The 27,109-nt window shown below is 39.4% G+C and overlaps 1 protein-coding gene across 7 annotated transcripts in view; it reads left to right on the top strand.

Annotated features, from left to right (window-relative positions):
• Positions 1 to 14,019, top strand: part of kalrna (kalirin RhoGEF kinase a) — a 223,734-nt gene extending 209,715 nt beyond the window's left edge. For all 7 annotated transcript variants that reach the window (XM_082176022.1, XM_082176019.1, XM_082176018.1 and 4 more), the window contains 9 exons: positions 1,276 to 1,303; positions 2,230 to 2,392; positions 4,370 to 4,491; positions 4,570 to 4,701; positions 7,455 to 7,619; positions 8,697 to 8,775; positions 8,869 to 9,069; positions 10,110 to 10,248; positions 10,867 to 14,019. In XM_082176022.1, coding sequence (XP_082032148.1) covers positions 1,276 to 1,303; positions 2,230 to 2,392; positions 4,370 to 4,491; positions 4,570 to 4,701; positions 7,455 to 7,619; positions 8,697 to 8,775; positions 8,869 to 9,069; positions 10,110 to 10,248; positions 10,867 to 11,412 — 1,575 coding nt within the window. In that variant the 3' untranslated portion in view covers positions 11,413 to 14,019. The remainder of the gene's footprint in view (positions 1 to 1,275; positions 1,304 to 2,229; positions 2,393 to 4,369; positions 4,492 to 4,569; positions 4,702 to 7,454; positions 7,620 to 8,696; positions 8,776 to 8,868; positions 9,070 to 10,109; positions 10,249 to 10,866) is intronic.
• The last annotated feature ends 13,090 nt before the right edge of the window (positions 14,020 to 27,109 follow it).

The following is a 27,109-nucleotide window of genomic DNA, read 5'->3' as shown; positions in this document are numbered from 1 at the left end:
CAATAATTAAATGTTAAATTACACACATACTTTATGTATTTAATCTCACTTTATTAATCAATGCCTTTGCTGCTGACCTTTTATGATCCAGTTCAGCCATGTTAATATGGAAAAATTTACTTTTGATAAAAATCACATTTGTGTTTCTTTCTTTGTTTCTTTCTTTCTGAGCTAAGGGTGTTAGGCTGTGTCTGAAATCACCCCCTATACCCTTAAATAGGACACTATTTGAGGGGGCAGCCATTTGTAGTGGTGTCCAAAACCATAGTGGACGTTATCGAGTGCACTCATTCAATCCCATAATGCACTGCAATAACGAGTGTACAACTGATGTATGCTCAGTGGCTACATACCCATAATGCACTGTGAGAGTCACACGTCGAATGAATTCCCGCGTCTGACCAGAAGATGACTGAATCATCCATCCATTTTCCAAACCACTGGTCCAATGGGGGTACAGCGTAATATCATACAGGTATAAATTCCTTTTAATTGATTAGCATACATAAACCGTCATCAAAAAGTCGAATAGTTTCAATGACAGATATCAAGATAAATCTTTTCATTACTACTGGAGCTGCTAGTTTGCTGTTTCAAATGACACAGCACAAACTATGCAAAAGTGCAGCTCTTCCAGCGCACTCAGTGTCTGAACTCACTAGTTTTCATTCACTCCTTCAGTGGACTATATTAGTGGAGTAATGTAGGGAATATTGAATGAGGGTATAGGGCTTGATTTCGAACACTGCATTAAACTTTCTTCTCCTGGGTCCAATTCTTCTGTATTCCAGAATGACAGCAGCTGAAAGGTTTGTTTGAGCGGCGCCCTCTACTGTACAGGAGTCAATGTGCATTTCATTCAGCCTGAGGCTTATTCATTTCACTTTTGGTGTAAAAGGGCCTTTGTATTTGGCAAAAATATAACTTCTGTTTGTTTTTTATTATTATAAAACAAACAAGCAAGCCCAGCCCAGGTGAGAAAAAGTAAGGCAAAAGTAACGTAATGCATTACTTTCCATAAAAAGAAATCAAACACATTACTCGAAAAATGAACTTCCCCCAACACTGTGTATAAGGCAGAAATAGTATGAGTAGTGTATCATTTCAAATCCAGCCAGTGTCTGTGTCTCTCGTGCGATGGCACTGCCCTCTGCTGGCTTGTGCTGAGGTGACACAACATAAAGCTTTCCTTCTGTATTTGTGTGTAGAAAATATGAGCCTCTGAAATGCTGCATCTGTGTATGCGTGTGTAACACTCATCTGTCTGTTTTGCAGTTGTTGAACCCTAATTTCATCCAAGAGGGTGAGTTTATGAATGTACAGATGCTGTGATGTTTGTCTGTATTTTTCACAGGGTAAGATGGGGGAGATGCCCCCATTAGACACAATGTGTCTACTTAAAATTATAACACATTTAGATATGCAGATAATTATATGCAGGACAATGAGAAATGCATGAGCCAATGTGTTATTAAAGGTAAAAAATAAACATATGCCCATTCAGTTCTTATAGCACAAAATGTAACCTATACTTCTGATCACAAACTTTTGACGGGTACACACAGTAGGCTACACACAGTGTGTGTGTGTGTGTGTGTGTTTGTGTGTGTATATATATATATATATATATATATATATATATATATATATATATATATATATATATATATATATATATATAAAATATATATATATATATATAGGGCATTTTAATTTATACAGTACATATTCAACACACCATATTTTAATTGAAGATGTGTCATAAAAGCATCACTGTAAATTAAAATTGAATAATTTAACCCAATTAGCTTATACATTTTAATGCATAGCGAAAATCAATAATAAAAAAACAAACTTTATTTATAAAGCATTTTAAAACAACCGAAGTGGACCAAAGTGCTGTACAGAAAAATAAACAAAAGGCATAAAATACATACTTTATACAGGGCATATAATACAAATATAACAAATCAAGAGACATAAAAGATATCTTAAATGTACATCTAACTCATGGAAATATTAAACAATAACCCCATAAATATGTCGCCAGCTGTAGCTTGTTTTAGACTTTGAATTAGCCGTGTGAAATTCTATATTATTATTTTGTAAAAAAATAAAATAAATAAAAATACAGTCCAAGTGTATGTGAATGTGTGGTATGCTATAAGTGTGTTTTAATGAATGACCAGTGCAGTGTGATCTGAATGATGTGTTGGCTCTGTAACGCAGTGTCTCCAGAGTTCCTGACGCCTCTGGCGGACGTGTCGTGTGCTCTGGGGGAGACGGTGGTTCTGTGCTGTAAAGTGTGTGCTCGACCCAAGCCCACCATCACCCTGAAGGGACCCGATCAGAGTCTGCTGGTCAACAATAACCGATTCACTATCGACATCAGGTACAAGTCCACAGTCATCACCACACAGACTAAGCACATGAGTTGAGCTGAAACTCTTAAAGAGGCTGTGTGTTTTCCATTCCTTTAGTGTAATGCATCTGTTTGTTACGGTGGCCGAAGTGCACAGGTACAAAACTCATAGTTTCCCACAAAAGGGATTGAAAACTGATGAAATTAGGAATCAGTTGTTAAGATGTATTTATAACACTGTTCCTGAGCTGTACATCCCAAAAGTTTGCTTGAGTTCAGCACATTTAATGGAGGACACTTTCCTGACCCTGGGAGAGGACAAGGCCGGCTATACACAAGTTGTGCTTGCAAAGTTGACTCTGATCAATCCACATCGTCATAATCGGATTCAGGCTTAGACTGATATGGTAAAACAGAGAACATGAACTGTTTGTTTACAATCGCTTTAGAGGCATTTGAAGCTTAAGCTTGCGATTTTGGTAAAGGGTGTAACTTTCCAGACAAATGCTTAATGTGTTTGGCCAATCACAGTGCACTGGGTCAGCTGGCCAATCAGAGCACTCTGAGTATTTCGGAAGGAGGGGCTTAGTAGAACCCAGACCTCAGTCAGAGCGTTTCAGACAGACTGGGAATAGAGGTGCTGCAAGACTGTACTGTATGTGGAAAAGTAATGTGTTTTTTTAACTTTAAAGCATGTTAACCTATTCTAATACACCCAATAAACTAAACAAAATAAAGAACTTTTAAAATAGGGGTTATGCGCAACATACTTCCGGGTTCTACAAAACAGATATAACTACTTCCGGTCGTCAGCTACTGAGGTAAACACAGCGTAGGAATGGCGACCTTTTATAGCCGGTGTTTACAGGAGCTACCCATTCTATCCATTTCAGATGTACATCGTTTTGCTAAACGGACTTCCAGAGCCCCGAGTACTCCGTTAGATAAAGGATTTAAGTTTTACGCCTCCTCATTTATTCATGATTATGAAGGTATGTAAGTTAATATGTAGCTTTTGCTAATGGCACCCGATGTAGAGTTAGCTAACTATCAGCAAGTTAGTTTAGACTTGTATGCTATCATAGTAGTTTAACCTTTTATATTTGCTTGCAGACGATTAAAACAATCAAATGAAGACTGCATTTGAATTTTTTTATAAAAAAAAATTGTTTCTGATACTTAAGCATTCGTGACATTTTAATTAAAACAGAAATAAGAATTGTTTTCTAAAAAAGCGAAAAATAAGTTACCTCAGAGATCACCTACTGCTGCAGATGCGTACGGTAGTGCAAACCGGAAATGCTTATACCTGTTTTCCGGTTCGAACGTTGGGCGTTCCGCATAACCCCTATTGCATCCTATAACCCTGTTAAACCACTTGTTCTCCTGGTATAATGTGGATTATTGAAATTCTATATTGAAACATCTTTATTTGAGTCTAAGACACTGATTGGTTTCAGGATATTCAATTTCAGATCATGTAATCTGAGTCCGTCTGTGGGAAAACTGTACCCATGTGACCTCACAAGTCTCACTGTTATGTAACTGTCCCATGACTCCTCAGGTTTCTTCTTCTTATTCTCCACTGCACCACTGACTGTGGCTCTTAACTCACTTACACAAGAGCACTATACAACCCAAAGACATATTTGTGATTTGTTTCCCTACTCCCCAGCCACTGCTACAAAGATCTGTTTATTATTACATCACATCTTTAACTCTCTATGGAGAACATAAACAAGTTCAAACACATCCCTAAATCTGATACTCAAGTTTGTTTTATGACTTACTGTATGACTTTTGACCTATTCCTGTTATATATGCAGAATGTTGATTTTTATATTTTTCAATAGCATGTTGTTTTTGTACTGAATAAACTATTTTATATGACAGATGCTTGTCATATGTAAACCGATTTGTTAATATAATTGGCTTAATTGTGGCATTTGTTTGTTTATCTGAAAATAACTTTCTCACTCTGTGTGTGCTGCGCCTGATCCACTTTAGGGATACGGGTGATATAGTGTTGAAGATCTGTAATCTAATGCCACAGGACACTGGCATCTACACGTGTGTGGCTGTGAATGACCATGGCACAGCCTCTTCATCTGCATCCATTAAAGTACAAGGTGAGAAGACACAAAGAGAAATGACGATGTGTGTTGTAGATCTGGATCCTCTGTAATGGCAGTTGTTCTGTGGTCCAGGTATCCCAGCAGCCCCTGCTCGACCTGTGGCTCAGGAGGCCAGCAGCACTGCAGTGATTGTCCACTGGCTTCCTCCGGTCAGCTCGGGGAACTCTACCATCTCCAGCTACACTGTGGAGTACAGGCAGGAGGGTAAACCATTACACTGACAAACCTCCACTGAGAGAACCACTGCCTGAGATTTCTGTTGTAATGAGAGACACTTAATGGGGTCATGTTGCTCTTTTGAAATAAAAGACTTTGATGGACTATGTAGAAATAAAACGCTCTACTCTCACGTTCGCATCCCTCCCCAATCCACCAACAACACTGGTTGAAACTAAACAGCTCTGTGCTGTCACAACTCTGAGCACATTAATATATGATTGCCCACATTTACATATGTGACCCTGGACCACAAAACCAGTCACATGGGTCATTTTTTTGAAATTGTTTTGTTAGGATACGACAATATTTGGCCGAGATACAACTATTTAAAAATCTGGAATCTGAGGGTGCAAACAAATCTAATCATTGACAAAATCACCTTTGAAGTTGTTCGTTTATGTTCGCGATTGTGGTGCATTCACTCACAAAAATAAATGTTTTATATATTTACGGTAGGAAATTTACTAAATATCTTCATGGAACATGATCTTTACTTAATATCCTAATGATTTTTGACATAAAAGAAAAAACGATAATTTTGACCCATACAACAATGTATTGTTAGCTATTGCCACAAATACTGTATACCTGTGCTACTTGTGACTGGATTTGTGATCCAGGGTCACCTATCATCACCTATTCTGTGTTCAGATATTTAAAGGTGCAGTAAGTAATTTCTGAGAATCACTGTTGATATTTGAAATCACCCCTACACGTCTCTCCTTTCATTGCTCCGCCCCCATAATTCACGAATACACAATGCACGAGTGGATGTCTCTTTATCATACAGCTGAAGCGAAGCAAAATAATGCTTCATGAAAAAATAATGGGAAGATGACAAACAAATGGCAAGGAAGAGCAAAAACATGAATATGCAGTATACACAAGAGTATATACGAGCTAGAGTTTGTTGTTAGTCACCAGTAATGCTAGCCTGGAAATCCAGACCTAAATCTGAAAGATTAAGGGTCTGGCATCGACTAATGAAAATTAGCCAGCTCGAGGGGCGGCACCAAGCATGCATTTGAAAATCTCACTGCACGCAATTGGATAACACTACGACCAATCACAACAATAAACCCCCAACGCTTAGCTACCAGCGGTGCTAACTGGTAGATTATACTCTTGCCGTATCTGGTCGGCAAAACAGCAAAAACGTCATTCTTGCAAAGGAACGATTCGAGAGCAGTCTTCTGTTCCTGTTTTAGATTAAAAAGCCAAGCCTAACTCCTTCATTGTAGCGGCCAAAGCCGTTTCACACAACTGGTGTTCATCCATAGCCATCTTGCAATGTTTACTAATGACTTCGACGTCGCAGCGCTGTCGCCATCTCGCCTCTGGCCCGCCTCGACGCCAGAGTAACTCGCTGAGCAAATTCAACTTGTGATCTTGCGAGAACTCTGGATTACCAGGGTACAGTAATGTTACAATAACTGTCAAAACTGTCCTGTTACTATAGCTAACAACAACAGCATATCTTGGTTCTATGAAACATAGCAAAACTAATGATAATCATGAATTGTGAGCTCTTGCCCTTCTTTTCCCAGTGATATTCCTCTGATCTTTTCTCTTTTGTCATGTCTTTCAGCCATTTCTCTTTCTACAGTCTTTCTTCAAATCTCCCCCTCTCTCTCTCTCTCTCTCTCTCTCTCTCTCTCTCTCTCTCTCTCTCTCTCTCCCTCTCTCTCCTCCCCTATCATGAGTGTATCGCCCCCTACTGTTGATTGGCTATAAGTCTGTTATGGTTCTCGGTCTGATCCACTTTCAACAGTGTTTCTCATCTTAAACCTTAAAACCTTAAACCTGCCCTGTTGAACAATAGTGTGAATCATCTGCGAAAAGTTACCAGTCTTAACATAAAACATTTACACTATCGCACAAATGTTTGGAGTCTGTAAAATCTTTTTATGTTTTTGAAAAAAATATTGTATGGTCACCAAAGCTGCATTAATTTGATCAAACAAACAGTAAAAAAATATGTTAAATATTGTTACAATTTATACAGTTATAAATATAGTTACAATATATTTTAAAATGTAATTTATTAATATGATGGCAAAGCTGAATTTTCAGCAGAAGACTCCAGTCTTCAGTCACAAAAATAGCTAATTAAGATTTTGTAGAAATTGTGATTAGAAATTTAATTAGAAAGTTTAAAAGTGGTAGTGGCGCAGTGGATAAGACACATGCCTTTGGTGTGAGAGACCCGGGTTCGAATCCACTGTGAGACACCAATGTGTCCCTGAGCAAGACACTTAACCCCTAGTTGCTCCAGAGGCGTGCGACCTCTGACATATATAGCAATTGTAAGTCGCTTTGGATAAAAAGCGTCAGCTAAATGAATAAATGTAAATGTAAATGTAAAAGAGCAGAATTTCTGAAATGGAAACCTTTTCTAACAATGTAAAAGTCTTTACTGTCATGTTTGCTCAGTTTAATGCATCCTTGCTAAATAAAAGTTTTAATTTCTTTAAAAAAAAATATCTGACCCTTAACTTTTGAACAGTTGTGTACATAAAAAAATTCTTAAAGGTACAGTACTTTTTTTTTTTTTGTGCAAAGAACTTTGACAGGAATAAATACATTTCTACAGAAGTATATGATATAGCATCTTTATCCAGGTCCATGCATACTTTTTTGTCTGCAAAGTTAATCTTATGACATGGATGTGTGTCATATGCATGTTTTAATCATCCAGCTTTGGGTTCACAAATGTGTGTGTCTGATCTTGTGTGCAGACTCTCTGGTGTGGCAGAAGTCGGTGGTCTCCACTGCAGACGTGTGTGTGAAGATTGAGAATCTGATTCCTGGTGGGCACTATCAGTTCAGAGTCAGTGCCAGTAACCCGTGGGGCATCAGCCCACCCAGTGAACCCTCAAACATGGTGACTTTACCCAGCACAGGTGAGGACGAAGTGCTTCACCAAAGTCAACTACCTTCCTTTCTCATACACATTCACACAGATCTGTAAGGTCGCATAAATCATGACAATTTTTCATTTTCGGGTGAACAATACACTCTTACATACAGTATCTTAACGATTCTATCAAACCACACTCCAGTTGCCTCTGTACCATCAGTTGTGCCATTTTAATATCAGTCACTTTAATATTTTTAGAAACATTTTAGAATTTGTTAGCCATTTATTAATAAAATGTACTTGTACATTTGATGCTTCAGTAGTATAAATATCAGTCGCTTTAATACTTTTAGAAATATTAATTTGAATTATTTTTTTATAGTATTTTTTATTGCTACTTTGTATGATGGATACTTTACACAACTCATAAAAAAGATGGATGAAACAAGATACATTTACTTGAGAAGTAACACTACATAAGATATTAAGGTTTGCTTTCAATACAGATTCTAAAATATACAGAATCTAAAATTTAAAAAATCCCTTAATACAACTAATAAATTAAGATGTTCATTTACATTAAAAAGAAGAGAAAATCTGACAGTTTAATAAGACAAAATATACCGGAACTTATATTCAAGAAATAATATATGAAACAATTGAATATTTTAGGGATTGTTGCTTCTCACAAAAATACTCATTAAGAATATGATTTTTTTTGTAGTGCAGTTGATATCAGTAGAGTTTCATAATCACAAATATAATGTAAGCAACACACACAAATATTGGGTAAAATGATGGCTTTAATTCATTTGCACCATTTTAAGTATTTTTATCTATACCTTTCAGTTTAGAATGGAATGCATATATTAAATAAATGTAAAAATCACTGAGCTTGTCACATTGCAATCTGAGATCGACTTCTCAGCATACATGCGATGCTGCCTTCCATTTTAGTAAAGTATCCATAGAAAGAAGCATAATTATGCTGCTAATATCTCAACATATATGATGCCTGTATTGTTTTGGTCGGCAGTACTGGGTTTAAGAACAGAACTGAGTTTTCTGTTCCAAACACATTTCCAAACTAATTTTTTTTCTATTTCTCTCTTTCATCAAGCCTCAACATATGACGGCACTGGAATCCAGTGGAAAGACAACTTTGAATCTGCGTTCACAGAAATATGTGAAATTGGACGGTAAATATATAAATTTTACCTTCGTTAAAAAGCAGTCTAGCACCATTCATCCTGTCAGTAACAAACTTTTGTTTCACATCTCCTCTGTTTCAGGGGTCGTTTCTCAGTGGTGAGGAAGTGTCTCAGTAAGGCCAGTAAGAAGGAGGTTGCTGTGAAATGTGTCAATAAGAAGATGCAGAAGAAAGAGCAGGTTGCCCATGAGGCCGATATCCTGCGTCATGTCCAGCATCCCCAGCTGGTGGCGCTGATTGACACCTATGAGTCGCCCACGGCCTACATGCTGGTTCTTGAGCTGTGAGTAAATCCATTTGGAAAGCTCTTCCATTGACACAACAGTTATGGGCCTAGACTAGACAAATCACGTATGTCTAGACAACAATTTGGCCAATGCTAATGAACAGCAGAGTGACCTATGGCAGTATGAAGGTAGCCAATCTTATCAAATACATGTAGAAGTATTGATGGTACAAACAGCTTGTTCTAATGTTCTAATAAAATGATGGCGTACAGTAAATTATGACTGTTTTAGTATTTAAAAAAAAAAACTTGACAAGCATGATGACAGTTGAACTTCAAGGAAAAAGATGCTACAGAAGTGTAGAATATGAGAGATTATCTTAAAAATGATCAATATCTTTAAAGCGAGATCTTCAACCCTGCTCCTGGGAATTTCCAGCCTGCTTCAGCACACCTGCCCTCATTCAATCCCATAATGCACCGCAATAATGAGTGTACAACTGATGTACACTCAACAGCTAGAGAATACCCATAATGCACTGTGAGAGTCACGCGTCAAATGAATTCCCGCGTCTGACCAGAAGATGGCTGAATCATCCATTTTCCAAACCGCTGGTTCAATGTGGGTACAGCGTAATATCATATAGTTATAAATTCCTTTTAATTGATTTGTAAATTGTTTACTTAAGTTTCTGTTTCCATGACAGAGTTTAATATAAACCTTTTCATTTCTACTCGAGCCATTTTAAATGATTATTAAACATCAATCACAAAGCATGCAAAAGTGGCAGCTCTTCCGGCGCACTCAGTGTCCGAATTCACTCACAGGGGTTGAGTTGAACCTCTGCTTTAAAGGGATAGTTCACCCATTAACAAACATTGTGTCACATTTTCACACTCATGCCATTCCAAAACTGTATGACAAGTATAACACAAAATAAGATGTTTTGAAGAATATTCATGCCTGGCTTTTCCAGACCATAAAAGAATAAGAGTGTAGCAGACATGAGTCCTAAAACTCAGATACAAGTTTTTTAGAATTGGCATTAAAAAATAAAGAAAGACATGCATTGATGTGATCATGTTTATGTGTTCAGTGTTGAAGATGGACGTCTGCTGGACTATCTAGTGGCTCACGATGAGCTGATGGAGGAGAAGGTGGCGTTCTTCATTAAAGACACACTGGAAGCTCTGCAGCACCTGCACACCTGCAGAGTAGCTCATCTGGACCTCAAGGTGAAACATTATACCCCCACATCAGCATATTTAGACTATTTAGAAGTTTAGCAGACACGTATCCAAAGCAGCACCTTAGCAACACTCTAACCGTGCAGCAGCGTGCTAAAAACCTAAATAAAACCAAAGACTGCATATACCAAGACTGTTCACTTATATTACTATGAATGGGAGAAACTGCAATGCAAAAAATATGATGAATCCAATACAGAAAGTCCTGAATACTAAATAAAAGAGTCAATTGACAAAGCTCCTGAGACTGCACATTGGGACCAACCTGAAAGATACACTTCTTAATGTTATTTGAGCATAAGAGACAACATTTAAGAGACGGCTCATGTCAGATGTTTTTGAGTTTTCAGTATTTCCACATTTAAGTTAATTGGAGTTGGTCTTGCATAACCAAAGTAGCTTCCAACATGGCGGCCAAGTGAACGGACTTTCTTTGCGAGGGACTTATCTAGCAGCAGCCAAATACCAACATCCTTGCAACCATCCACGTCACGCTAGCATTTCGAGTTTTGTACAAGCAAAGACCAAGTATGTAGGTCTGTGACCACTAAAACAGAGTTTAAAAATCTAGTGCAGAGTCTTGAAAGTCTATTTCTTGTTCCTCAGCCTGAAAATCTGCTGGTGGACCTCCACGTGCCGGTGCCTTGCGTGAAGCTCTCGGACCTAGGTGACGCAGTGCAGGTTTCGGGTCACCGCTACGTGCATCTCCTCTTGGGGAACCCTGAGTTTGCCGCTCCAGAGCTCGTCCAGGGCACCCCGGTGTCCCTGTCTACAGATGTGTGGAGCGTAGGGGTGCTGGCCTACGTCCTGCTCAGCGGAGTCTCCCCGTTCCTGGACGAGAGTCTGGAGGAGACCTGTGTCAACATCTGCAGGCTGGACTTCTGCTTCCCAGAGGAGTACTTCTGCGGCGTCAGCCAGGCCGCCAAAGACTTCATCGTGTCAACGCTCAACCAGGACCCCAGAAAGAGGCCGAGCTCCGCCTCGTGCCTGCAGCACCCGTGGGTCAGCGCTCATAGTGGAGATTACTCCAAAACACCACTGGACACCGTCAGACTTGCCGCGTTTATCGACAGACGCAAACAGCTGCATGGAGTCAGACCAGTGACAAACGTTAAAGGACTGGTCAGCAGCAGTATGGGACATACCTTATGAGACGATGCATTCTTCAACATTAAATATCATTTACATTATATCATATCATTTGGAATGTGCACTTACTGTACACAGTGTTTCCTGTAGAGATAATCGGCCCGCTCTGATGACTTGTGACCCGGGGAGATCAACACTTTTCAGACCATTAGTGATTAATAAGGACACTGGAATAGCTAGGAGTAGTGACATCACTGATTGTCATATGTGTGGGAGTGTCTTAGGGTGATTTGTTTTAGACCTTTGAGAGTCTTAAACAGACCAGTAGTTGGGTGTTGTTGTAAGTTCAGTTGTATTGAGAGGGTTTACCGGAAAAGTTCAACCAAAAATGAGAATTCTGTCATCATTTACTTGTTGTTCCAGACCTGCAAAAAAAGGGAAGTTTTGACGAAGTAAAAAAAAAAAAAAAAAAAAAACTCATTTGTGTTCACATATTCACATATGGCACATCAGGTGTGTCATCTATGAGCCTGTTCACATGTGGTCACGTGTTTTTACTGATGGGATAGCTATCTGATTTGTTCAAACAGTTCCTATTACACTTGGCAACATAAATGTGTCTTCACAAAACGAATATAAATCTGATCTTCAATTCCCACCCTAGACACAAATTTAACAGAGTTCATGTCAACATATGAACTGCGTTTTATTTATCAGCTAATTTCACAATTAAAGACTGCACAAAATGCACAAATATGTAATGCTATTGATAAAATAAAATAAATCTTCCACCAAGCAATATAATTCTTCAGAAGCTGAATAGTTGGCAAGCAACAGACACAGTAGCACATAATACTGATGTAATGTGGTCACAGGTGTATGTTTGTAGAGTAATTTACAATGGCTTCAAACGCGGAGCAACTATTCATAATCAAGGACCGGAACAATCTGTTTTATATGACTTAAGAACGACAGAATGGTCTTCAAATGTATGATACGTTTAGCTCATATTTGGAGCTCAATAAGTACCAATACTTCTCAAATTGAAATACTGGTTTGGAGCGACATGAGAGTAAATAAACGATGACAGAATGTGGTTGGGTGTGAAGAGAAATGTAGTTGTCCATCATCTTGCAGCAGATATATTTTTCATGGATTCATTAAGATGAATGAAAGAATGTAGAATATTTGACAGGTTATTGTACAAATACATGCATGTAGAAATAACAGAACATCCACCCGTTAAAATGTATTATATTCAGTTTTCATAGTATAGGGTCATGAGTGTCATCACTGATGTCATTTAGCATAATGAGGATGATTTTGAATGTCTTAAAATTGAAAAAAAAATATGAATTGAACAAATTCATATTCAAAACTGTTTTCTTATTTGTCAGCAAAGTATTGTCATTTCAGTTATTAAACCTCAGCAGTTCAGCACTTATTTACATTGCCGTTCAAGATTTGGCGTTGATGAGATTTTTTATTGTTTTTGAAAGTCTCTTTTGCTCACCAAGGTTGCATTTTTTTTTATAAAAAATACAGTAAAAACAGTATTATAGTGCAATATTAAAACAATTCAAAATAACTCTTTTTCTATTTTAATATATATTAAAATGTAATTTATTCCTTTGATGCAAAGATGATTTTTCAGCATCATCACTCCAGTGTCACATAACGCTGATTTAGTGCTCAAGAAACATTTCTTATTATTATCAATGTACAAAACATTTTTACAGGATTCTTTTATGAATGGAAAGTTTAAAAAATAACAGCTTTTATTTTAAATAGAATTGTTTCTTGCTGAAATTATTATTTTTTATTTTTTTTTTAAAAATCTTACTGACCCCAAACGTTTGAACAGTTCTGTAATTGTTTTTATTTTTTTTTTATTTTTTTTTAAATGCCCACACATTGTCAAAGAAGGAACCACCAGAAGCCTTTTACTCCCATTTATTTAACACAAATGTATTATAGGAATGTCCAACTATTTCATGTTACGTTTATGTTTGACTACATAATTGTTCTGTGTGTTGTATGTGCAGTTAGATTTGTAATATGTCAAACTGTCACAGCAGTCACATATCAGAAGCACATAGTCTGTAAACACTTTCAGTTGATAATGTGACGATATCAGTGAATACACTCTAAATACACATTTGCCATCAATAAGGAAGCCTAATAGAGAGGTTCAGTGAGTTATCACACAGCGGGGCAGTATAAAGACTTTACAGCATGATCGCCTGTGAAAACTGCACTGGGACAATCGCTACATCTCATGTTTAACCTCATCAGCTCCTGCTGTTTAAAGCTTCTGCACTGTATTAATAACCTCTGTAATATCATCATCATCATCGTCATCATCAGGGATGGGCCATGTTTCATTTCAGCACATCTGAAACAAACAACATAAAAATAATCGGAATGTAATTTGATTTCAGTCATCAGTAGCTGTCACCCAAACAAGTTCCTTTGGAAAGCATCTCAGGAGATCTCTGAAGAATAAAGCCAGATCTGCTCGTTGCATCTCTATTTCATGCATTTACCCCTGCAAAAGGATTGTATAGAAGCCTGTGTGTAAAATCTGCGGAAATATTGTTTTAATTGATTCATATGGGCTGTTTGTTTGTTACTGAATGTTTAATAAACCGTGCTTTGTTTTTAGAGAAACTGTTTTCTTGTTTTGTTTTGTTTTTCTTTTTTTGAAGTTCATCTGGAGGTGGTTTTATAAACATTAACATGCAGTCTTTATTATTTTGGTGTACTAATTATTATTTTATATTATAATGTTAATATTAGGCTACATCTACACAATATGAAAGTACAAGTAGTTTATTTCCAATTACATACCGTGCATAACTCAATTCAATTATATGAGATTTATACAATAATTAATAACATGCCTTCGTTCTAATAGGAGGGGCGGCTGGCCAACAACCTGCTTAGGGTGCTTTGCTACTGATGAACAAATGACTCGCTCAAAAAGACTGTGACTTGCCGCCACCTACTGGCGGTTTAAACGCATCACTTCGTTTTTACAATCTTTGCATATTTCTCTATTGATTTTTTTAAAAATACAAAATTTAAAGCATTATTTACTTTATAAAGGTAAAAAAATGCACTGGAAATATCGATTTAATGGGGCAAATATTGTCCCTTACTGAAAAGGTAGTGACTTCAGAGAGGGCGTACACAGAAGGATGTTAAAAGCCTCAGGGGGTACAACACTCTAAAGGCCTATTTATACTTCTGCGTCGAACTGCCGCCGTAGCTACGTCGTAGGCTCTGTGTAGCGCGCGTACCCTTCGGCGTTCCCTGACGTGCACCTCTCCAAAAATGTAACAACGCGTCAATTCTACGCGGACATTTTTGGAGAGGTGCACGTCAGGGTACGCCGAAGGGTACGCGCGCTACACACAGCCTACGACGTAGCTACGGCGGCAGTTCGACGCAGAAGTATAAATAGGCCTTTAAGAGAACCACTGGGTTAAAGGGATATTCCACTTTAAAATGAAAATTCTGTCATCATATACTCACCCTCATGTTGTTTCAAACCTGTATGAATTTCTTTCTTCTGCTGAACAGAAAGGAAGATATTTAGAAGAATGTCAGTAACCAGACAGTTTCTGGTACCATTGACTTCCATAATAGGAAAAAATATATACTATGGAAGTCAATGGTACCAGAAACTGTCTGGTTACTGACATTCTTCTAAATATCTTCCTTTCTGTTCAGCAGAAGAAAGAAATTCATACAGGTTTGAAACAACATGAGGGTGAGTATATGATGACAGAATTTTCATTTTAAAGTGGAGTATCCCTTTAAGGAATAGAACAAAATCAACATCAAAGCACAATACACATATCAAGGGCAGAAAGTAATACAGAGAGGTCACTTACAAAGCTAGGTTAAAGATACAAACAAAGAGGGATTCAAACATCCATCCATCCATCCATCTTCTTCCGCTTATCCGGGGCTGGGTCGCGGGGGCAGCAGTCTAAGCAGGGATGCCCAGACTTCCCTCTCCCTAGACACTTCCTCCAGCTCTTCCGGGGGGACACCGAGGCGTTCCCAGGCCAGCCGGGAGACATAGTGCCTCCAGCGTGTCCTAGGTCTTCCCCGGGGTCTCCTCCCGGTGGGACATGCCCGGAACACCTTCCCGGGAAGGCGTACAGGAGGCATCCGGAAAAGATGCCCGAGCCACCTCAGCTGGCCCCTCTCGATGTGGAGGAGCAGCGGCTCTACTCTGAGCTCCTCCCGAGTGACTGAGCTTCTCACCCTATCTCTAAGGGATCGCCCAGCCACCCTGCGGAGAAAGCTCATTTCGGCCGCCTGTATCCGGGATCTTGTCCTTTCGGTCATAACCCACAGCTCATGACCCTAGGTGAGAGTAGGAACGTAGATTGACCGGTAAATCGAGAGCTTCGCCTTACGGCTCAGCTCCTTCTTCACCACGACAGACCGGTACAGCGACCGCATTACTGCAGAAGCTGCACCGATCCGTCTGTCAATCTCCCGTTCCATCCTTCCCTCACTCGTGAACAAGACCCCAAGATACTTGAACTCCTCCACTTGAGGCAGGAACTCTCCACCAACCTGAAGCGGGCAAACCACCCTTTTCCGACTGAGAACCATGGCCTCGGATTTGGAGGTGCTGATTCTCATCCCAGCCGCTTCACACTCGGCTGCAAACCGTCCCAGTGCATGTTGAAGGTCCTGGTCTGATGGGGCCAACACGACAACATCATCCGCAAAGAGCAGAGATGAAATTGTGTGGTCCCCAAACCTGACCCCCTCCGGCCCCTGGCTGCGCCTAGAAATTCTGTCCATAAAAGTTATGAACAGAACCGGCGACAAAGGGCAGCCCTGCCGGAGTCCAACATGCACCGGGAACAAGTATGACTTACTGCCGGCAATGCGAACCAAGCTCCTGCTCCGGTCGTACAGGGACCGGGTAGCCCTTAGCAAAGGGCCCCGGACCCCATACTCCCAGAGCACCCTCCACAAGATGCCACGAGGGACACAGTCGAATGCCTTCTCCAAATCCACAAAGCACATGTGGATTGGTTGGGCAAACTCCCATGAACCCTCCAGCACCCTGTAGAGGGTATAGAGCTGGTCCAGTGTTCCACGACCAGGACGAAAACCACACTGTTCCTCCTGAATCCGAGGTTCTACTATCGGCCGGATTCTCCTCTCCAGTACCCTGGAATAGACTTTCCCGGGGAGGCTGAGAAACAACATATAATAAGGTAGAATGTGAGCTGAAGAGTAACATTCAGAGAAAAAAAAAAGTTTTGATTGAGAGAAGGGTGGATGCTTGACGGATGAGGAAGAGCCACAACGCTAAAATACTTGATGGCTCCTATGATTACCAGACTATTAAAACTGACTGAATATGGCACAGCCCCACCTAAGATATTTTTCATCAGCCGGCACTGCCCACTGCTTATTTCCTTCATGGTTTTATCCGACCACGGTACGGTATCCACTGCGCAAATATCAGTTATGATATCAGTTCAGTTTGAGCTATACTCCGCGTGAAGTATTCAATGATGTACATAAGAAAATATCTACATTGTGTTTTAGACATGTGAAGAAGGACACTAAAAGTGAGAGTAAGCCTGACGAGATTACAGCCATCAAAATGCAGCTGCTTTTTTATGATGAAGGACAATCTTCATTATGAGTCCTAATCATAAATACAGTGCATGTTCACAATTACAGTTTAAATAAAAATTAAAATTATTTAAACCATGTTTTACATCTGATATGAAATATGCATTTCTCATTAATGGAGTTAAACACTTAAATTACATGAAATCATTACTGAAAAGTTACAGCATTTTTTTTATATTCTAATAAATAGAAATATTTATCAGAATATCATATGGATGCAGTGCTTTTGAACACTTTTCCTGTAGTATGCTGTGTTTTAATGTTTAATTACAGAGAGGATTGCTTACCATGATAATAACAGATTGTCTGAGAAAATATATTCGTGCAAATAATGCACAATAAGGCCTATCTGTTTCCATTAAAAATATAAATCCATTAAAATAATACTATTTGGCCAATGGAAAAGATTGAGAAACTTTCTCTGAAATGTCTTTTATACTATTTTATTTATTTATTCAAAAACAAGACAGTTTATGTCCCCACAAGGACAAGGATTTTGGATATTGCCATCTTTGTAGAGACATTTTGTCCCCATAATGTAGAGTTTACCCGGACACACAGACCCCACACACACACACACACACACACACACACACACACACACACACACACACACACACACACACACACACACACTTTGAACATAGTGGTTATAATCTAAGAAAAATCACTTATAATGTAAAAATAATTCATTACATTTGGTTGTATTATTATACAATAATTCATTACAAATTGCAAACAAAGCAGAAACTATATCTATAGAATCTGTATATGTAGAAATATATAGGTGTACCAAATGATTAATTGATTCACCATTAAGATCAGTTAGATTAAATAATAGACAAATGTATTAAACTGAACAAAATGCAATAGATGCAAATCATAAGTTTGATAGCAATGGCATTATGAAATGCAGCTACTGTGAATGAAACATTTGTATAGATGAAACAGTTATTTTGTTTTGTGAAAAGGATGCTTTGTTATTTTGAGTATTGTACTAACACAATGGAAAACATGATTAAATGTTTGAAAAAAGTGCACTTTTGATGATCTGTTGTGATATTAGCAGTAAGTGTTTTGAAAATGTACACCTTACTTGTCAAAATAGTACCAAAGCAATAAATAAAAAAACTGAGGTAGAGAAAGGTTCAATTGGCTATGAGCCTGGGCTATGGCCCTATGTTATCTATGTTATGAGTAGCAGAGATATAAAAGACAGAGGGAGCCTCCCCTCCGTGCGCGCACTCTCACATTCTGCTGACTGACTGTGTGCCTTTCTTGCAAGAAATAAACCATTGTAATCACTGATTGACCATTTGTCTCTTAGTCAGAATTGTTTATTTGCCACAACAATTTGGTGTCAGAAGTGTGATTCCTTGGATGTGCCTTTTGGACCCGAGAGCGGACGGTGACTGATCATCCTGAAATCGCGAGATTCAGTCCTACCCCGAATAGATTGAGGGAGAGGAGCCGACCGCCGGGGCCCGGGAGGGACACCATTGGAATCGTAAAATAACTCAAGTGGCACTGAGAACTGGGTAAGAGACAAACATAAATTATTCAAAAAAAAATATTGGGGAAATAGAGAGATGAAACCATGCTGATGACCTGGGTCTGTGGTAGAGTAGTGATTTTGACGTGTTATCAATCTCGAGGTCGGGAACCAAATCGGTTTATGTAGGCTGTGGACTGGATCGATTCCATTTCTAGAGCTTCTAAACAAATCTTTGGGGTGCGGACTGGTGGGGAAGTGAATCCGAGTCAGTCCTAGAGCTCCTCCTGTCCGATTTTAGGGAAAAATCTGGTCTATTGGAGACGTCCAATAGGCGCACCGAAAGAACACCACAGACACAGTGTAATCAGCATGGGAAAATCTCAAAGTAAAAATGGGAGCTGTGAAAAATATGATACACCGGTGTTTAACCATATGAGAAAGTTGTATGGGAACAAGTGTATGCGAGACATAGATAAGCTAATAAAACATCATGATTTCCCTAGAGAGGGAACGCTGAGCACTACGAGACTGAAGGTCGTTAGAGAGTGTGTAGAAGAGTGGAATGATAAACAAAGAGGTTGTTATTTCAGACATGTGTGTGTGTCCTGTAAGAGGACCATTGATTGTTGGGTGGAACAGGGAGAGGAAAGAGAGAGAAGGTCAATGCAGAAAAATTTGCCATTTAGGGATGGGGAAAACACAAAAAGGGAAACAAAAGTGGCATCTGCCCCATGTGCACCTATAAACACATCTAGGGCCCTATTTTAACGATCTGAAACGCAAGTGTCAAGCGCAAAGCGCAAGTAACTTTGTGGGCGGGTCTCGGCGCTGTTGCTATTTTCCCGGCGGGATAAATGACTCTTGCGCCAGGCGCAAATCTAAAATGGGTTGGTCTGAAGTAGCTTCATTATTCATAGGTGTGGTTTGGGCGTAACGTGAAATAAACCAATCAGAGCGTCAGCTCACATTTCCTTTAAGAGCAGATGCGCTTTTTCCATAGCGGATTGCTATTGTAACGGCGGATTTGCCAGACGCGCGCCAGGAGCGCTTCACAGCCAAGGAGAGCAACGCTCTCGTCACGGCCGTAAAAGAGAGAAGTTACATTGAAATGGAGAAACCCACCCAAATTAACTTCGGTTAAACAGGCGTATGAAAATTTGGGTAAATGTGTAAGCTAGATGTATGCTTTTATAATAAATTATCTATCTATCTATCTATCTATCTATCTATCTATCTATCTATCTATCTATCTATCTATCTATCTATCGTAATAATGTATGATTTGCAAAAATGAAAACTGCCGCTTCTGTGTAGATGAGAGAATCAAAGTGTATGCGCGTTGTGCACACGCTACATTGATTATGGCCAAGCATGCGCCCTTAAAATAGCATCTGAATAACATGCGCAACGCGCCACTGATTTTAAACTATTTTTTCCTGGTTAGTGGCGCAATTGTTTTCTAAACCTGCAAAATAGCAAGAAGGAACGTTTGCGCCGGAACACGCCTCCTCTTTGCGCTGAACCGCCCCCGGGAGCGCAAGTGTATTTCCTAACTTACCGACGTGCTTCTGTGGAGGGAAAAGTCCGCTTTGCGCGGGTGCAAAATAGGAATGATACATGCGTCGGTGTACAAAGTCACTTGCGCTGGGTGCAAGATAGGGCCCCTAATGTTTCTGTCTGTTCACATGCATCTCCACCCCCATATCATCACTACCCCACGGCTGAGCTGCAAGCCCTTAAAGTGGACCCTGACCTCTACTGCTCTCCACCAAGAAGACCACACCAACTACCACCAGTCATCGATAAGGGAGCCTCGGGGGGAGGCCAGAGCTCCCAGGGGAAATCCAGATACAAATCCTCCATCAGACATACCCCTGTGCAGACAAGATCTCAGGGTCAGAAGCAAGACCAAGGGCAGAAACAAAGGAAAGAAGATGAAGAACTTCTGGCTCCAATGATCAAGGTTTCGGGACCGAAGGGTCCAACTGTGGTTTACAGGCCATGGACAGTGAAAGACATGAAGAAAGCAATGGCTCACCTGCCGAGCCCTGATGACTCAGGAGACAAGTTCTCCACCGAACTGATCGTATTCTGCCAAGAATTCAGCCCCACCGTGTCAGAACTACGCAGACTCCTGGCAGTGAAGCTGGGGGCAGCTAACTGGCACAAGGTCAGCGGACGCCTGCCACGGGAAGATCGGCGGAGAGCACACAGAAACTGGGAGGATGAGTCCAACGCCCCATATCGCCAGGCGGTCACAGACCTGGCCACAGCCATGAAAACTGCATTCCCACCACGAGTGCACACTACAAAGTTTGACAATTGTTGCCAGAAAAGAGAAGAGTCCGTCCAGGACTATTATGTTCGACTGCATGAGACATTCAAAAAACACAGCGGCTTGGATGAACCCTCTGAAAGAGGGCCGGAATCGGACACTTGGGAATGTCACCTGCGAAGGTATTTCCTGAATGGATTGAGGCCAGAAATTGCCCAAGCAGTGAAGGCCAGTTACATCAAATGGAAAAATGGCTGAATAGCCACAGTTTTAACTCATGCACTGCATGCAGAAGAACAACAGACATCAAAGAAGGAGAAGGCCAATGCCAAGTCAGAGAAAGATCTGCAGCTGGCCCTGTTGCAGGCAGTAACGAAACCGGGAGATCGCCCCTCTAGGGTAAGGGGACGGGGAAGAGGACAATTTAATCGAGGAAGCGAAAATTTCAGCGGAAGAGAATGCTTGATTTGTGGGGACGACACTCACACAAGCAGAAAATCCACTAAATGCAGATGGTGCAAGCAAGATGGACACTGGGCTTCTCAATGTCCAAATAAAAAAGCTTCCACCCACGCCATCGAAGTGCCCATACTGAGAAGAAGAGGGAGAGCAGGAGGGAGGGGTTCCGGCCAGACAGCCAGCTGCCAAAAAACAGGGAAGTGAAAACTGCAACACACACACTGTCACGGATTCAATCATCAATGACACCACTCCATCAATTTCAACTCAGCGCACCTGGTCCCGCTCGTCATCCCTGGAATTCTAATCGCTCCCACCTGCTCTTCATCATCACTCACCCTGATGCACGCTGTTCTTAAACCTCAGTCAACCTTCACTCAACGTCCGGTCTCGTCTTTCGTTACCTGACTCTCTGGTTCCTGGAGCTCATTGTCCGGATTCAGATTTAGCATTCCTTCAAGTGGTTTACACCTTATCCTAACGTCCTGTTTATATCTCCTCTGCAGCGTCCGTGAAGTGGGTTTCCAGAGATTCACAATCACCTTCCTGTGTTTCTCCTGCACTGATCACAGACACTTCAAGTATCCTACAGTAAGACCCAGCGGATACATTCAAGCTCTTCCATTATCACTCCTTCACACGTATCCCCGGGGACTTTGGATCTCCGTGTGACATCACGAGCCTTCAAGTATTCTGAAGTTGCTGATGCTTGTTAAATAAACATTGTCACTCTACCTTGGTGTCTTCGTTCCTCAGTACAAACGTGACACACACATACACTGATAACTTTGCTCTCTGCAATAAAAACTCAGCTTGCTTTCCCACTGCGGACTCTATAAGTGATGTTTCTTCTCATGACTGTTTAATGATGTACAATAGTGAGGTTTTTTTATGTATGCCCACTATTGGTGGAGGGAACGTGCAGGGCCTGTCAATCCACATTACGACCATGTGATCTGCCGTGCAAACCATTATTGTCTGAAACCACATTGAAAACTCGTTCTGCCTCAGGGCACCAAATTATGGACAAGTTTACTGTCCGTTTACAATGTGAAACTGAGATGGGCCAATGCCAACTACATGCTTTCCTTTTTTCACCAACATGCCCTACGCCCCTTATGGGTAGAGATTTGATGTGTATATTAAATGGAACACTCGTTTTAGACTCGTCTGGTATTAAAGTGATGGAGAAGCAGATATGTTGCCCTCTAATTGAGTCGAAAAAGCCCCGATGGGCATATGAATGGCATATTGAAAATACGGATTGGGCTCAAACCATGTGTGAACTGGCAAAAAATCTAACCATGCCATGTGACAACGAGATTATGATACCAGCTGACCTGCATTGCACATCACATGTCGTGGGGGAGTGGGATGAGGAATATGAGGACTGGTTGAAAATAGCAGGGGGAGAAAAGTTGACACTTAGTCGAATGTTTTGGACTAGACATGTGCCGGTATTCGGTAATGTGATAAATCGCGGTAATGAATATGCACGATATTGTTATCGCGGGCACTTCAGAATACCGTGAAAAATAATAGATCAGAATTTATATTTATAGAACGCGCATTAGCTTATTTTCCATCAACCGCTTAAACACTGCGTATATTCTGCGCGAAACACGTGCGCACTCTGATGTAAACAATCCCCACATGTAGAAGCACTGTGTGCATGCGGCGCAGGGCGCACCCTAGTCTAATGTAATGAATCCTCACATGGAGAAGAAGTATGGCGGAAGGAGGAACGCTGCCGACGATTTATCCATAGACAGTAAAATAAAGGATTTATCCCTCTTCTAAAAGCAGGGCTGCCATCTCTACGCATTCAGCGTGAGACTCTTTTCACACGCTCTCGAGCCACACATCCATTTTCTCACGCAGAGATAAATCACGGAGCAAAGAGGACACTGACACCGACAGACTAGACAGAGCAGGTTACTTTTGATATGAAAAAAAATCTCATCTATCAGATTCTGTCCATTTTATTACGAAATTCAGACAATAAATACCGTTTTGGTGCTTGTAAATGTGACGTGACGATCGCTGTAACGCCTCAGTTCAAGTAAACTTTTTTATTTAAAGATACAGTACAACTTACCTAAAGGTATTATGTCTCATACATAATATCGATCAATCAGTGTTTTTCAACCACGAAAAGATCAATAAAACTGCAGGTGAACAATTATGTCACAGAACGTTACATTTACCTCAGGAAAGCCATTTAATGACCAACACGTTAGTTGACTAGAAAAAATAGCTATAGAGGAGTATTTTGCTAAATATGTGCACTATATCACATTTGTATTATATTTTTACTTGTGTCATAATTGTTATTATAATGAAATCCAAATTATATTTAATTTAATTTGTTAATTTTTAACCTTTAATAATACCAGCTGACAGGGCTCTCTGTATGTTTACAGCATTATGTGAGATATATTTTTTCTTGAGAAAAATTACCATGTAGCCTACCTAATATTTATCCAAAGAGTCAATATTGAATCAAGATTGAAATCAAATCCCAAGAATTGAATTGAAATCGTGAAAATTGTGTAAAATTCTGTTTAGTTACCAAATGTTTTGACAATTACAATTACACCTATTGTGATGCAAGTAGTTTTTTTTCTACATCCCCCCCCAATCCATCCGTTTCTCTTGGGCAATTAAAATATCGTGATAATACCGTATACCGTGATAAAAGCTCAATCAATTAATCGCAGCATGAAAATTTGATACCGGCACATGCCTATTTTGGACTAAACATATGTGTGCTATATCAGTTAGCTTAATGGAGATACAACTGCCTTTTTATCTAGCAGAGTCTGTTCCACATTTATCTCTGTCTAAAGCCTTGAATCAATCGTGGGCGTCACTGGGCCTGTTTGTGAAAAACTGAGTTGAATCAACAGACAGGTGTGATGTGGGGGCTAGTGTAAAATACAGCAAAAAGCTGGGGGTGTTCATGATTGCCGATATGAAGTGCTGGCACAGAGAATTGTGACCCCCATTGATGAGATTCCACAGAAGAATTATTGCATGGCAAATGTTTCTGCCTCAGATATTCACCCTGCGTTGGCGAGGTGCCTTCCAAATTGTGGGCTAAACACAAATATGATGTGGGGTTAATCAGGGGATGTGAACCAGTCATAATCACCCCAAAGTCTGATTACAGGCTATGCCAACCACAGTATCCTCTAAAACCAGAGGCGATACTGGGCATAACACCAGTGTGAATCATTATTAAAGGAAGGTGTCATTTAAATTCAAATTTCAAAGTTTCAAAATCACGAGATTGTGCCAGGGGTATTGTGAGTACCCTACTATTTATAACGAAGCTCTTAGACACAGCCTAGAGCCTTTGGTACTGACACCTGACACCGCCTTATTGCAGTATGTGGATGATCTTTTGGTTTGTGCTCACGATGTGTGGCTGATTCTGTGGCTCTCCTGAAGCACTTGGCGCAGGAGGGCCACAAGGTCAGTTGATCAAAAAAGCAGTTTGTTAAACAACAAGTTACATTTCTAGGTCATGTCATAACACCTAACAGTAAGTCTCTATCTGAGAAAAGGGTCCAGGCCATAAGAGAGAGTAGTTGATACCCTACGGCAACTGTCAAAAAATGATTGATTGACAGGTGCCCCGCCCCTTCCGGTGTCCCGCCCCTTCCGGTGACAGGTGTCCCGCCCCTTTTGGCATAGGATCAAAGGGATCAAAGGGCTTTTGACAGCTAGTTTTGACTTTTGATTGACAGGTTGACAGTTAGTATGACTTTTAATCATGTTTTGACAGCTAGTTTTGACTTTTGATTGACAGTTTGACAGCTTTTGATCATGTTTTGACAGCTAGTTTTGACTTTTGATGTCTTTTGAAGTCTTTTGAAGGCTTTTGAAGCCTTTTGATATTGACAGAAAGTGTTATAACAATATGTCATGGTATCTGACAGCTAGTTTGATGCCTTTTGAACATGACAGTTAGTGTTTTTTGAAGCCTTTTGATCGTTTGAAGACACTGTGATTAAATAATACGTCATGGCTATATGACAGCTAGTTTTAATTGTTTGAAGCCTATTGAAGCCTTTTGAACATGACAGTTAGAGTGTGTGTTTTTGAAGTTGGTATCACACACACGATCCTCCCTACATATTCCTGAGCGTATCCGGGCTGTACTGTGAAACTGATAAGAAAAAACTGTGGAAGTTTATCTCACACAAATGTTGAAAAACCATTCAGTTCTTTTAAAAGAATATAAAATAAAGATCTTACTAAAACCTCACACCAAAAGTTTAAATAAAATGGAGTCACAAAAACAATTGCAATCAGTTAAATGTTTATAGAGTTAAAAAACAAACAAAAAACAAACAAAAAAACATACAGGTTATGAAACAATCAGTTAAATGTTTAGAGAGTTGAAGAAAAAACATATAGCTTATGAAACAACGCAATAAATGAAACGGGTTCACGAAAAAAATAAAATAAAAAATCATCTCACATGTTTAGATAACTAAAGCGCCTCTCCAGCACAGCCCCGGCCTGAGTGGTGCGCGCGCCCTCCGCATTCTGACATCCCCCTCCTTCTGCTCCTCCACATTCCAGAGCACAGTGATAGTGAGAAACAGAGATTTTATAAAATAATGTCTATTTCACACAAATAATATAATATACAATAATATAAAATATCATCTTACATAAAACATTCTGTTCTTTAAAAGAATATAAATGATTATAAATAATATAAAATAAAGATCTTACTAAAACCTCACACAAAAAGTTGAAATAAATGTAGAACTATCCAGTTTAAATAAAATGGATTCATAAAAAATTGCAATGAGTTAAATGTTTATAGAGTTGAAGAAAAAAAGAAAACAAACAAAACAAAAACAACATAGGCCTACATGTTATGAAACAATCAGTTAAATGTTTAGAGAGTGGAAGAAAAAACATACAGCTTATGAAACAACGCAATAAATGAAACGGGTTCACAAAAATAAAAAAATATCTTTATTAGAAATCAGGGCCCTCTGGCCTCTTTACACCAGCGTTTGACCTGCGGAGCTTTCAAAAAGCACCAGCCAAAGGGTGTGTGTGTGTGTGTGTGTGTGTGTGTGTGTGTGTGTGTGTGTGTGTGTGTGTGTGTCAGAGAGTCACACAAATTCAGTGATCAGGATATCAGGTGCTGAGTTTATAAGAAGTATAATCTTAAAAGTTTAAATTATATCTTTTAAAAATACAAGATTGTTTAAATGAAATCTTTAAAGTTTGAATAAATACACATCTTCTATGTATCTTTTAGAAGATTACTGTAATGATTTTGTTTAACGGTTATTAAACAATGTCTGTTCAAAAACTGTACTTAGTCGTCTTAAATCTCATTTATATGAAAAGATTTTGTCCGTGTGGAGTTCAATTTTGATGGCTTTCCATAGCCATGATGATTTTTGTACCGTAACTGCATATTCGATCATGTACACCTAAACACGCTGATCTTTCTGAATTTATTTCAAAGTATAATCTTAAAAGTTTAAATGATATCTTTTAAAATTAAAAGACTGTTTAAATAAAATCTTTAAAGTTTGAATACATACGCATCTTCTATTTACCTTTTAGAAGATTACTGTGACCTAAAGTATTATTTTTACTAAACAATATCTGTTCAAAAACTTTAGATTGTTGAAAAACTGAAAAACTCGGGGAGATAATGTCACAGTAAATCTAGTCTGCGTTCCAGAGCATACTACATCCAGAGTTTTACACTAAATTCATTTAAAAGCATAACCTTAAAAGTTTAAATTAGATATTTTAAAAATGAAAGATTGTTTTAGTTTGAAGTTTAAAGTTCTTAACTTTCTTTCTCG

Source organism: Leuciscus leuciscus (assembly GCF_965113295.1).
Source record: "Leuciscus leuciscus genome assembly, chromosome: 7".
NCBI lineage: Eukaryota > Metazoa > Chordata > Actinopteri > Cypriniformes > Leuciscidae > Leuciscus > Leuciscus leuciscus.
This window is presented reverse-complemented; position numbering and strand designations above follow the sequence as displayed.